This window comes from Leopardus geoffroyi, chromosome A2, assembly GCF_018350155.1.
Source record: "Leopardus geoffroyi isolate Oge1 chromosome A2, O.geoffroyi_Oge1_pat1.0, whole genome shotgun sequence".
Taxonomy (NCBI): domain Eukaryota; kingdom Metazoa; phylum Chordata; class Mammalia; order Carnivora; family Felidae; genus Leopardus; species Leopardus geoffroyi.
The window spans coordinates 20,850,788-20,862,006 of NC_059331.1; the positions used below are offsets into that span (position 1 = coordinate 20,850,788).

The 11,219-nt window shown below is 58.7% G+C and overlaps 1 protein-coding gene across 1 annotated transcript; it reads right to left on the minus strand.

Annotated features, from left to right (window-relative positions):
- Nucleotides 1–231: 231 nt before the first annotated feature.
- On the minus strand, nt 232–10,628 carry TLR9 (toll like receptor 9). Its single transcript, XM_045493035.1, has 5 exons — nt 10,515–10,628; nt 8,649–8,799; nt 8,393–8,514; nt 4,366–4,468; nt 232–3,468 (listed from the first exon to the last, which is right to left on the minus strand). Exons 2-5 carry the CDS (start codon nt 8,712–8,714, stop codon nt 376–378), a joined length of 3,384 nt encoding a protein of 1,127 aa, XP_045348991.1. The 5' UTR covers nt 8,715–8,799; nt 10,515–10,628; the 3' UTR covers nt 232–375.
- Between the last annotated feature and the right edge of the window lie 591 nt (nt 10,629–11,219).

Here is an 11,219-nt window from a genome sequence, read left to right on the forward strand (position 1 = left end):
ACACTTGGGGAGGGGTTAAAAGGGGCAGGAGACCCAGCCTGCTTTCCAGACCAAGCAGCTGCCCTTAGCAGCTTCCCTCCCCTGCAGACCTGTGTCCTGTGGGCCCTCCCTTTTTCTCCTTTCAATTTCTCTCAAATCACCTCTTGTCCCTCCTCACTTTAGGAAGGAAAGCCTGGCGAATTCTCCCTTCTTTCCTCCCACTCACACCTTCAGTGAGCTCAGGGTTAGCCGTTCAGCCTACTAGTAGCATTTATTGAGCATCTGCTATATGCCAGGGGTGGGAGTTGGGGAGGCAGAGCGGTGGTGTTGCAGGGCCAGCAGGCCCGGCATCCCAGGCAGACAGGCAAGGTGTAGGAGGCTTGGGGTGCTGGGCGGTCACTCTGCCGTCGTGGGGCCCCGGCAGAAGTTCTGGTTATAGAAGTGCTGGTTGTCCCTGGTCAGGGCCGTGCCCAGCTGGGCCCAGAAGCTGCGCTGGCCACTGGGCTGGTGGGGCCAGAGGAGGACGCTCTGGCGGCAGAGGCGCTGGCGCAGCCGCACATAGCGGGAGCGGTGGGCGTCGGGGCGCAGGATCACCAGCACCACAACGTCCTTGCGGTCCTCCAGCAGGCGCTGCTGGGCCAGCAGAAAGCTGGCGCGCAAGAGGCCGCTGACCCTGTCTGTGTGGGCCAGCACAAACAGCATCTTGCGGCTGCTGTAAACTGAGGCCCACAGGTTCTCAAAGAGCGTTTTACCGGGTAGCCAGTCACGTTCCTCCAGGCACAGGCGGAGCGCTCGGCGTCCACGGCGCTCCTCTAGCCGTACCCGCAGCTCGTTGTACACCCAGTCGGCCACCGCGCTCTGTGCCTTGTCGAAGACCACAAAGGCATCGTAGGGCAGGGCATCCGCGCCCCGCCGCCGCCCCCGCCGGGGCAGCCAGGCCAGGCACAGGTGGAAGCAGTACCAGAGGTCCCAGCCACAGAGGTGGTGCAGCATGGGCACGGCCAGGCCCAGGGCCACGGTCAGCAGTGAGAGGCCAAAACAGTCCCAGGAGAGGGCCTCATCCAGGCAGAGGCGCAGATCCTGCGCAAAGATGCTGCGGCCCTGGAGCTGACATGGACTGCCACACTTGACGTGGCTGGGCAGGCCGGGCACTGCAGCCTGCACCTCCAGCAAGAAGTCCACGAAGGCCGCCCCACAGGCGCAGTGCAGGGGGTTGCCAGTCACATCTAGGACTTTCAGGGTGCCCGCTAGAGAACCGAACCAGGAGGGCTCCACTGTCTTGAGGGCGTTGGCACTGAGGTTGAGCTCTCGCAGCCTTGTGGCCAGAGCAAAAAAGCTGGAGGCCACGAAGCTGATGCTGTTGCTGCTGAGGTCCAGCCTCTGGAGCTGGGTCCCGTTAGGCAAGCTGCCGTTGCTCAGGGCCTTCAGCTGGTTTCCTGCCAGGTCCAGGGCTTCCAGCCTGGGGAGGAGGACCAGGCTGCTCCAGTTGAAGAAAGCCAGATAATTGTCACGGAGACGCAGCAGCCGCAGGCTCTTGGGAAGGTTGTCCAGGGTGCGTGGCAAGAGGGTATGCAGGCGATTCTGGGACAGGTCCAACCGGACCAGGCTCCTCAGGCCTCGGAAGAAGCGGAGATACAGGTCTCCCTCGGCCCACATCCGGCTCAAGGCATTGCCGCTGAAGTCCAAGGCCCGCAGCGAGGCGCTGCAGAGCTGCTGGGACACACGGCTGTGGATGTCGTTGTGCGCCAGGCTGAGATAGCGCAGGGCCGGCAGCTGTGCCACAAAGCTGAGGTTGTGACCCACGCCCTGCATGCTGAAGGGCTGGCTGTTGTAGCTGAGGTCCAGGGCCTCCAGCCGCGGCAGCTCCGTGAAAGAGCGCCCATGGTACAGGTCCAGCTTGTTATGGGACAGGTCCAGCACCTGCAGGCTGGTCAGCGGCATAAATTGTGAGCCGTTGACTGCCTGCGAGATGCTGTTGCGGCTCAGGAGCAGGCACTGGAGGCGCGAGAGCCGGGCAAACATCTCTGGCTGGATTGTCACTAGGTTGTTCCGTGACAGGTCCAAGGTGAAGTTGAGGGTCTTGCAGCCTGGCATGAAGCCCTCAGAGCTAGGGGTGCCCAGTGGGCCCAGAGCTAGGTCCCCAGATGGCAGCCGGACTCTCTCCCCACCATCCACCTCCCCCGTGGCAGCCGCCAGCTCCATGGCTCCACTTATGCGGTTGTCTGACAGGTCCACGTATCGCAGGCCAGGGAAGGCCCCGAAGATGCTGAGCTGGGCCTGATTGATGAAGTTCATCTGCAGGTGCAGACTCTGGAGCATGGGCAGGTGGGCCAGCGACTGGAGCGTGGTCTCGCTAAGCGAGCGGAAGAAGATGCCGTGCATGTCCAGCTGCTGCAGGGAGAGCAGGCTCCCGAAGGAGGGCGCCAGATGCAGGTGGGCAAAGGACACCTTCTTGTGGTAATTGAAAGACAAGTTGAGTCTGCGCAGCTGGGCCAGGCCCTGGAAGGCTGTGGTTTTGGTGATGCAGTCGTATAGGAAGTTCTCACTCAGGTCCAGCACCATGAGGTTGCCCAGGGCATGGAACCATCTGGGGTTCAGGTTGTAGAGAGAGCTGTCCTTCAACACCAGGCCTTCGAGGTGGCGCAGGTGGCTGAAGGTGTCAGGGTGCAGGTGCGGGAAGCCCTTGGGGCACTCCGTACAGGGGTTGCGGGCGTGGTCACAGCGACGGCAGTTCCCACCCACATCGAGCACACGCAGGGCGGTCAGGTTGGCCAGGTCCTCAGGTGCCAGGGTGATGATGTGGTTGTAGGACAATAGCAGGTACTCCAGGCTGGGGGGCAGGCCACGGGGCACCGCAGTGAGGTTGTTGTACTTGAGTGACAGGTGCGTAAGGTTGCCCAGGCCAAGGAGGGCGCCCGGGGCCACCTGCAGGGCCTGCGGGCAGGGGTTCTTGTAGTAGCAGTTGCCATCCAGGAACAGGAAGCGCAGGGAGTGCAGCCCTGCGAGGTTGGCAGGGTCCAGCACCAGGATGTTGGTGCGGCTCAAGGACAGGGACACGAGGGAACTGGGCAGGGCAGGTACTGTCGTGATGCTGTTGTAGCTCAGGTTCAGCTCCTCCAGGGTGGGCACGGCCAGGAAAGTGTGGGGCTCAATGGTCATGTGACAGGGGAAGTGCATGGGGCTAAGGCTGGCGGGTGGGCAGTTCCATTTGAGGTTGAGACGCCTCAGGCTGGACAGGTGGACAAAGTCGGAGTCGTGGAGGTGGTGGATGCGGTTGGAGTACAGGGAAAGGCTGGTGACGTTACCACGGGGCGCTGCTGCCGAGAAGTGGGGCACGGACTTGAGGAACAGCCAGTCGCAATTCACCAGGCCGTGGCGCTGGAGCTCACAGGGCAGGAAGGCAGGCAGGGTGCCCTGGGCCAGGGCCACGGCTAGCGCGGCAGCCTGCACCAGGAGAGACAGGGGGTGCAGGGCGCCACAGCAGGGGCCCTGCGGGACTGTGAGTGTGCAGCCCCAGCCCAAATCCACCTGCCCCCCTTGCTGGGGTCTCCCAACAGGGCTCCTAAACCCTCTCCCCAAGCCTTCCCTGGGGAGGCTCTTGCCTCTCTGCCCAGCACCCACCCCACTTCTAGGCCTCATGGAGAACTTAGACTCAAGTCTCAGACCCAGCCTTCAACTCAGAACTGCTTCTGCAACCTGGAATCCAGAATCACAATCTAGAACTTTTACTCAAAACCAAACCCCAGCCAGACAGGAGAGCCAGGCAGGCAGTCAACAGGCCCACCAGGTTCTCCCTGACTTTCCCTTTTCCTTCCTCAGAGGTCATTTCTCTTCCTTCCTGAGCAAGGAGTCATCTGGCTCCCTTCCATGCAGCCACCCTGAAAAGTCCCCTGTGTCCTCCACCAACCTCCCCCAACTCCTCCCTCTCCCTTTGGCCAAGTCCCAGGAAGGAATGAGGGTCTTCTGCTGGGGTCCAGGCTGAGGACCACCCAGGGCCCTGGCTGGGATGGGCACTGCCCAGCTCTTCCCCCTCTACCCACCTCTCCCAGCCCAAGCACTCAACCCACTGTAGGTCAGAACAGATCAGAGGGGGTGGGCAGCAACGGGCCAGACAGGGCCTAGTCCTGTCGTGTCCACCTTGCTTGTAGCCCCCTTGCCTCCACTGATTGAAGCCTTAGGCCTCAGCCTTCTTATCCACACAATGGGTTTGGGTCTCATTGCCTAGAGAAAGGCGCCTGGTCTGATATCTTCAGGGTTCAGTGAGTGTCCCCAGGGCCAGGTTGGGGGATAACCCCCTTCACTATTGTCTGCAGCCACCAAACCCGCCTCTCCCTCACCACTTCCCACTGCCCCCCTTCCCTGGGGGCCTGAGGGCTGCTGTCCTACCATGACAGGGAGTGGGGGCTTCTCCAGAGGGTCTGGATGGCAGACTGGGCAGCGATGGCAGAGAAGAATGCCTGGAGCTCGCAGACCCTTCCCACAGTGTAGGCTCAGAGAACAGAGGAAGTGAGAATTTAGAAATAACACAGTAGCCCCCTCCCTCGCCCCCATCCTGCCCACAGCGAGAGGTGGTGGGTGGTGTGGTGAGTCAGAGGCCATTTGCATAGGCAGACGCAGACAGCCCCTTCACTCCTTCCTCTTTCCACTCCCCCACTGCCCCCCACCCTATCCCAACAGTGTGCCACAGCTGGAGAGGGCCTCACACCTGTTATCAGGGAGAGATGGAGGCCCAGAGCCCAGCGTCAGGCCAATGAGAAACTGGAATTGAGGGCAGTGCTGGACGTGGGCTTGGCGTGCTGACCCGATGTCAGGGCACCCTGTCCCAAGAAGACTCTCACCCTCACACCTCAGCCCCTCGGCCCCTGCCCCAAAGGGAGCTCTCTCGGGCCAGTGGTTCCCACATCTGCCCTTTTCCTGTCCCTGCGGCCCTGTCCCCAGAGCTCCGCAGGGCCTGACATACCCGGGAGCACAGCAGCATTGGCCCCAGCCAGGCTACACCTGCCTCCACCACAGCTAGCCACTTCCTCCAGGAGCAGGGCCTCCTCATCTGCATCCCCAGTGTGCCTGGGGGCCTGTCCAAGCACCTACCCCACCCCACAGCTGGGCCAGCTGGGTGGATCTTCACATGCTCCCTCTGACCCAGTAGATCCTAACAGGCCCAAAGTCTCAGGGTGACCTGGGCCCCTCAGCAAGTCTTGTTGGCTTCACCTTCAGAATCTGCCCATCGCCCACCATCTCCACATTCACCGGCCTGGCCTGAGCCGCCATCATCTCTTCCTAGACCAGTGCAGTCACCACCAAGTCGTGGGTTGCCCTGCTTCTGCTCTCCTACCCCACAGCCTATTCACATTGAGCCCCTAAGTCACGTTACGTCCTTCCTCTGCTCAGACTCCTCCTTGGCCCTTTCTGGAATCAAAGGCACAGTCCACATAATGGCCAAAAAGGTCCTATGGGATCTGGCCTCCCATTGCCTCCCCGACTGGTCTCCACCCACACTGGCCTCCTTTCTCTGGCTTGAATAGTCCCATGCAGTTTCCCACCCCAGGGCCTTTGGACTTACTGTTCGCTCTGCCTGGAAGCTCTTTTCCTAGATATTCACATGGCCCCTTCCATTGCCCCCTTTATATCTCAGCTCACACATTACCCTCTGGAGGCCTTCCCCAACCTTCTTTTACACCTCTCACCCTGGATCTGGCACTCCTAAGCCCCTTTTACCTGCTGCTTTTCTTCGTCCTAAGTTTTTACCTGCTAACACATCATACCATTGATTTTCCATGGTTTCTTGTAGTTTGTCTTATTCCCCTGCTGGAATGTCTGCTTCTTAATGGCAAGAGTCTTTTTGTCTGTATACCCAGGGCCGAGAGTGCCCAGAACATCATAAGGTGGTCACGATTTGCTAAGCCCATGAGTCTCCAGCACTCAGCTCTGGGCAGGCACAGAATGTCTCTGAATGATGGCGGATGAATTAATGAATGAACAAATAGGGCTTTGGCTTGGGCTAGATACCTGCTACCCTTGCTTTTCCATGCCCACCTCTGGGTGGCTATCCTGGAAGGTAGGTTCCAGGCTGCCAGGCATCCAGCTGGCACACAGGCCCAGGGCTTTAGCAGTGTGGGAGTGATGGCACGGTCTTCCTACCCACCTAGGAACCAGTGTTTGGGGATGGATGAGGACAGGCCACCCTCTCTAGATCCTGACTAGGGTTCCAGCTCTCCTCTTTGTAATTCTAGGGTCTTTAGTAGGGGCTGGGAAAGGCCTCAGGGATGGGACACTCCCCTGAGCCCCAGCCCAAGATGTGCTCCCCAAAGAAAGGACAGTGCCCATTCAGCAGCTGAGTCCCAGCCACTGACCCCTCATGTCCCCATCCCTACACACCTCCCACCTGGCATAGGAGGGGTCTCCCACCCCCTTCTCAGGTACAGACTGAATTTCTGGCTCCCACTGAATCCCAAGCCTAAAGAGTCCCTCCCAGAGACCCTGGGACCAGGGAGCCAGACCCTTGTGGGCAGAAACGCAAATATGAGGGAGAGGGCCAATGAGCTGACAGGTCTGCATGCACACACACACGTGTGGACTGGAGACATCAAGATCCAGAGGTCCAAGATCCATGCTGCAGCCCCAAAGAGGCCAGGAAGCCCAGGAGGCAGAATGTACCCAGTGTGGCAGACTGAAGAATGCCCCAAGGAGATCCACATCCTAATCCCCAGATTCTATGAATATGTTACTATACAGGATAAAAGGGGCCTTGCAGGTGGGAGGAAGCGAAGGATCCTGAGCAGGGAGAGTATCTGGAAAGCGGGGAGGTGAATATAATCACAAGCATCCTTGAGACAGAGGCACAGGGGGTCTGACTACTGAAGGAGGCATGTGACCGGGAAGCAGGATCGGAGATACCACTTCTCTGGTTTGAAGATGGGAGCAGGGAATGCAGGCAGCCTTTTAAGCCGGACAAGGTGACAGATGCTCCCCCCCTCCTCCCAAAGGAACAAGTCCTGCCAGCAACTGGATTTCAGCCCTATCAGACTTTGACCTTGTTAGGTTCACAAGAAGTGCTAAGACAGTAAATATGTGGGGGTTTAAGCCACTAAGCTTATGGTATTTTGTTACAGCAGCCACAGGACACTAATACACCCAGATGCTCCATATCACCGTGAAGGTGTGCCTGCCTTTTGGGCCAAGCTCCTGTCAACAAGGGGACCTGTGTGAGGCTTGTGTTCTCACGCACGCAGACACACGTCTTCCCATACACCTGTAGCGAGGAGTGCTGGAGCCCCACCTAACAGGCTCACAGACCCGCTTCGAAGGTGAAAGCATGCAGTTATATACACGGGGCCTCCCGATTCCCAGTGTCAGAGGTGGATCCCTCAGGGCCAGACTCAGGTGTTGATTTAAAAATATTTTATTCTTTAAAAAATACAGCATTCAACCATCTTATTCTGCAGGGACACCCTACCCCAGCCCTGACTAAACCCACCCCTGTGGCCAAGGCTTCTGGGATGTGCTAGGATCCTAGTCTCAGTTCCCCTGGGGGCCAAGCTCATTCTAGGCTCCCTACCCAGCGCCCTTCAGCCAGGCAGGCAGGGTCCCCAGACCCCCTGGGCACACAGATGAGAGGCAGGGACAGCAACAGGGGAAGGTCACAAAATGCCAGCTCCAGTGGCTCTCAGAAGCTGCAAGAGTGTTCTGTCAGCAGCCCTCCTGCCCCACAAGAAGCAGCCCACCCCTGGAGCCCAGGCTGGGAAGGAGGCAGGTGGCCAGGAGCGGTGGGGCACACAGCCCCACAGTCCACATGCCGGGGCAGCTCAGGTCCGGCCACCTAGCTGTCATCCCCGTTCTCGCCAGGACCACGGATGAGGCGCTTGTGGCCCCGCTTGCCCCCTGGGCCCTTGGGCTTGGCGAAGGCCTGCTTGAAGGCGTGTTGTTTGGGGTGCACCTCGTCGTAGAGGAACTCGGCTGTCAGCTCCGCCCCATCTCCAATCTCAATCTGCATGGGGCAAGGCAGTGGTCTGGTGGGGCGCCCCCGACACATACCACCCTTGGTCACCTCCACAAGGGCAGCCCCTTGACCTCTCACACTCTAGCCTTGGGGTCTCCTCCCAGATCCCCCCACCTGGAATGCCACCTCCAGGAACACATTGCTGGGGCCCACTGCCCTGCATGCCTTGGTGACACCCTATCTGCCTTTCAGACCCTGGGAGAGCAGAGTCATGGGCGGCCAAGACAAGGGCTTGTCCATGCCACCAGTCAGATGGGCACCTTGGGAATGCATGCTACCCCTTGGGCCTCATCCACGTCCATCCCACAAGGCAATAATGACCCCTGCCCTGCCACTGTCTTGGGACTCCAATGCCCCATGTGGAGGGTGGTGTTAAAGGCCCCTTGGCTGATGAGGCTCTGGGGAATGGGCACCCACCTTCTTGGAGATCTCCAGCTGGAAGTCCTGCTCCACGGAGTCGAGGAGGCGACTCTTACAGCTGGAATAGAGCATGCGCTCCTTGATGCTGCACTTGTACCCCGGCATCGAGTAGATGAACACTGTGGGGGATGGGGACGTGAGCAGAGGCCGGGGGACCTGCTGACCCACGCCCCCTGCAGCAAGCCCACCCAGCCACAGGCCAGTGCTGCTTCTATTCAGCCACGGGCGTGGGGGCGCTGCTGTGGCCACTCACCCACAGACTCAAGGTGGTCACCCTCATGGGTGTGCTTGTAGAGGAAGAAGTGGTAGCGGGCAGCATCTCGGGGCACCCTCGAGGGCAGCTGGGCCACTTCCGTGGGCTCTGTGTGCACCAGCTCAATGGTCTCCCGCTCCAGGTCCAGCTTCTACCAAGGGTAAGGGCGAGGTGAGGGCCTGAGCAGCAGAGGGCCCGGACCCACCCTAGCAAACAAGAAGTCCCCAAGGTGACAGGCAGGAGTCTGACTGTGGTCTCCCTTTCCCAGGATTCCCCACCTCAGTGGCCATCCACCATGGGGTCCCCGCGAAGAGGCCACTCCTGAGCCCCCACCTCTGCCTTTGAAAGCTCTACGAGAGGAGGAAGTCCCACCAGGGGCAGTGGACAGGACAGTGGGGAAGGTCTCCACCTGAGGGAGAGGCCTCTTGGGGGACACATCATTTTGCTTGGAATGGGGAAGTCTAGGAGCACTTGGCTAGCTCAGTCAGCGGAACATGTGACTCGATCTTGTGAGTTCAAGCCCCACGTTGGGTAATGTTTTTACTTATTTTTGAGAAAGAGAAAGAGCACAAGCAGGGGAGGGGCAGAGAGAGAGGCAGACACAGAATCTGAAGCAGGCTCCAGGCTCTGAGCTGTCAGAACAGAGCCTGACACAGAGCTCAAACTTGTGAACCGCGAGATCATGACCTGAGATGAAGTCGGACACTCAACCGAGCCACCCAGGAGTCACAGGCATAGGGCTTACATTAAAAAAAAAAAAAGAAGGTGTACCTGGGTGGCTCAGTTAGTTAAGCGTCCTCCTCTTGATTTCTTTTTTTTTTTTAATGTTTTATTTAAAATGAGTGGGGGGGGGGCAAAGAGAGGGGCAGAGAGAGAGAGAGGGGGACAGAGGCTCCAAAGCAGGCTCTGTGCTGACAGTGGAGAGCCCCATGTAGGGCTCGAACTCATAAACTGCGACATAGTGACCTAAGCTGAAGTCGGATGCTCAACTGACTGAGCCACCCAGGTGCCCCCCCTTTTTTTCAATTGTGTATTTATTTTGAGAGAGTGAGACAGAGAGACATAGCACATTTGAGCAGGAAAAGGGCAAAGAGAGAGAGAGAATCCCAAGCAGGTTCTGCACTGTCACTGTGGAGCCCAACAAGGGGCTCGAACTCACAAACCATAAGATCATGACCTGAGCCAAAACCAAGAGTTGGATGCTTAACTGACTGAGCCACCCAGGCGCTCCCTGACTCTTGATTTAAAGTCATGATCTCACAGTTCAGAAGACTGAGCCCTGTGCTGGGGTCTGTGCTAACAGCGCAGAGCCTGCTTGGGATTCTCTCTTGCCCTCTCTGCCCCTCCCCTGCTCATGCATGCATGAGCATGTGCTTTCTGTTTCAAAAATAAATACGTAAACATTAAAAAAAAAAGAAAAAGAAAAAGAAAGAAAGCGGGAAGCCTAGGCCACTGGAGCAGAAAGACCCAACCTGGGGAAGGGGGCAGTCAGGGGAGCTGCAGAGGGAGTCTAGGACAGGAAGGGGCTCAGGTCTGAGGAGTCCGTGTGAACTCCAGGCTGAGTACATGTACACAGTAAGAAGGGCAGAATGAGGGACAGTGTCTCACACATGTCCCTGCATGTGAGCAAGGACTGGGCAAGGCAGGGGAACACATTGCATCTACTGTATGAGGCGTCTGCACTCAAACAGGAACAGGGAGCGACAGGGGAGCAGGAGGGGGGAGAGTGGGTCCCCGCAAGTACATAGGTGAGCTGAAGAGGACAGACTGGGTACTGAATGCACATCCGTGCACATGTCTGAGCAAGAGCAGGGGAGGGGCACGGTGTGCCCTGCATGTGTGCCTGGGGCAGGGACAGGCACCCACCAGCTGGATGTAGTTGATGGTCTTCTGTTTGAGCTGCTGAAGTGCCCTCTGGGCTGCCGGCTGCAGTGGGAAGGTGAGGCCCTGCAGGGTCTGGTGCTTGCTCTCCACGCTGATCTCCGTCTTCACCTGGGGACGAGTAAAGAGTGAGTGAAGCCCTTACCTGCCTAACCAGGGTATAGCCCCACTGGAGCACAGGCCCGGCCAGCTGGGCCTAACGTTACCTGGAGGGCCTCAGGGTGGGACTTTTGACCATTGGTCTGGTGCACCCACCTCGTTAATACGGATCTGCTGAAGCTCTCTCTCAGCTGAGGTCAACGGGGCGGGCGCTGCACAGGATGAGAGGTGCTTCTGGTACCCAGCAAAGGAGAGGTCATCCTGGCCAGTGGATGCAGAAGCATAAATGGGCACCTTGGGTTGCTGGGCTGGCAGAAGCCCACTGAGCACCCCAGCTTGCAGCCCCTGGACTTTCCCAGCCCTCTCCACTCCTCCCCAAGCCTGGCACCCACTTCCTATGTGACCCTGCATAACATCCCACACTCTGTGGGCCTGTGATCCCAGCTTGGTGGGGCCTGGCCTAGGGAGCCTACCTTCACAGTCCCAAAGAGTTCATCCTTGATGTGGCCGCCCCCAAACTCCTTCTTCACTGTAGCCCGTGTGGCTGCATACAGCATCTTCAGCCGCACCTGAAGGACAGGAGCTAAGCTG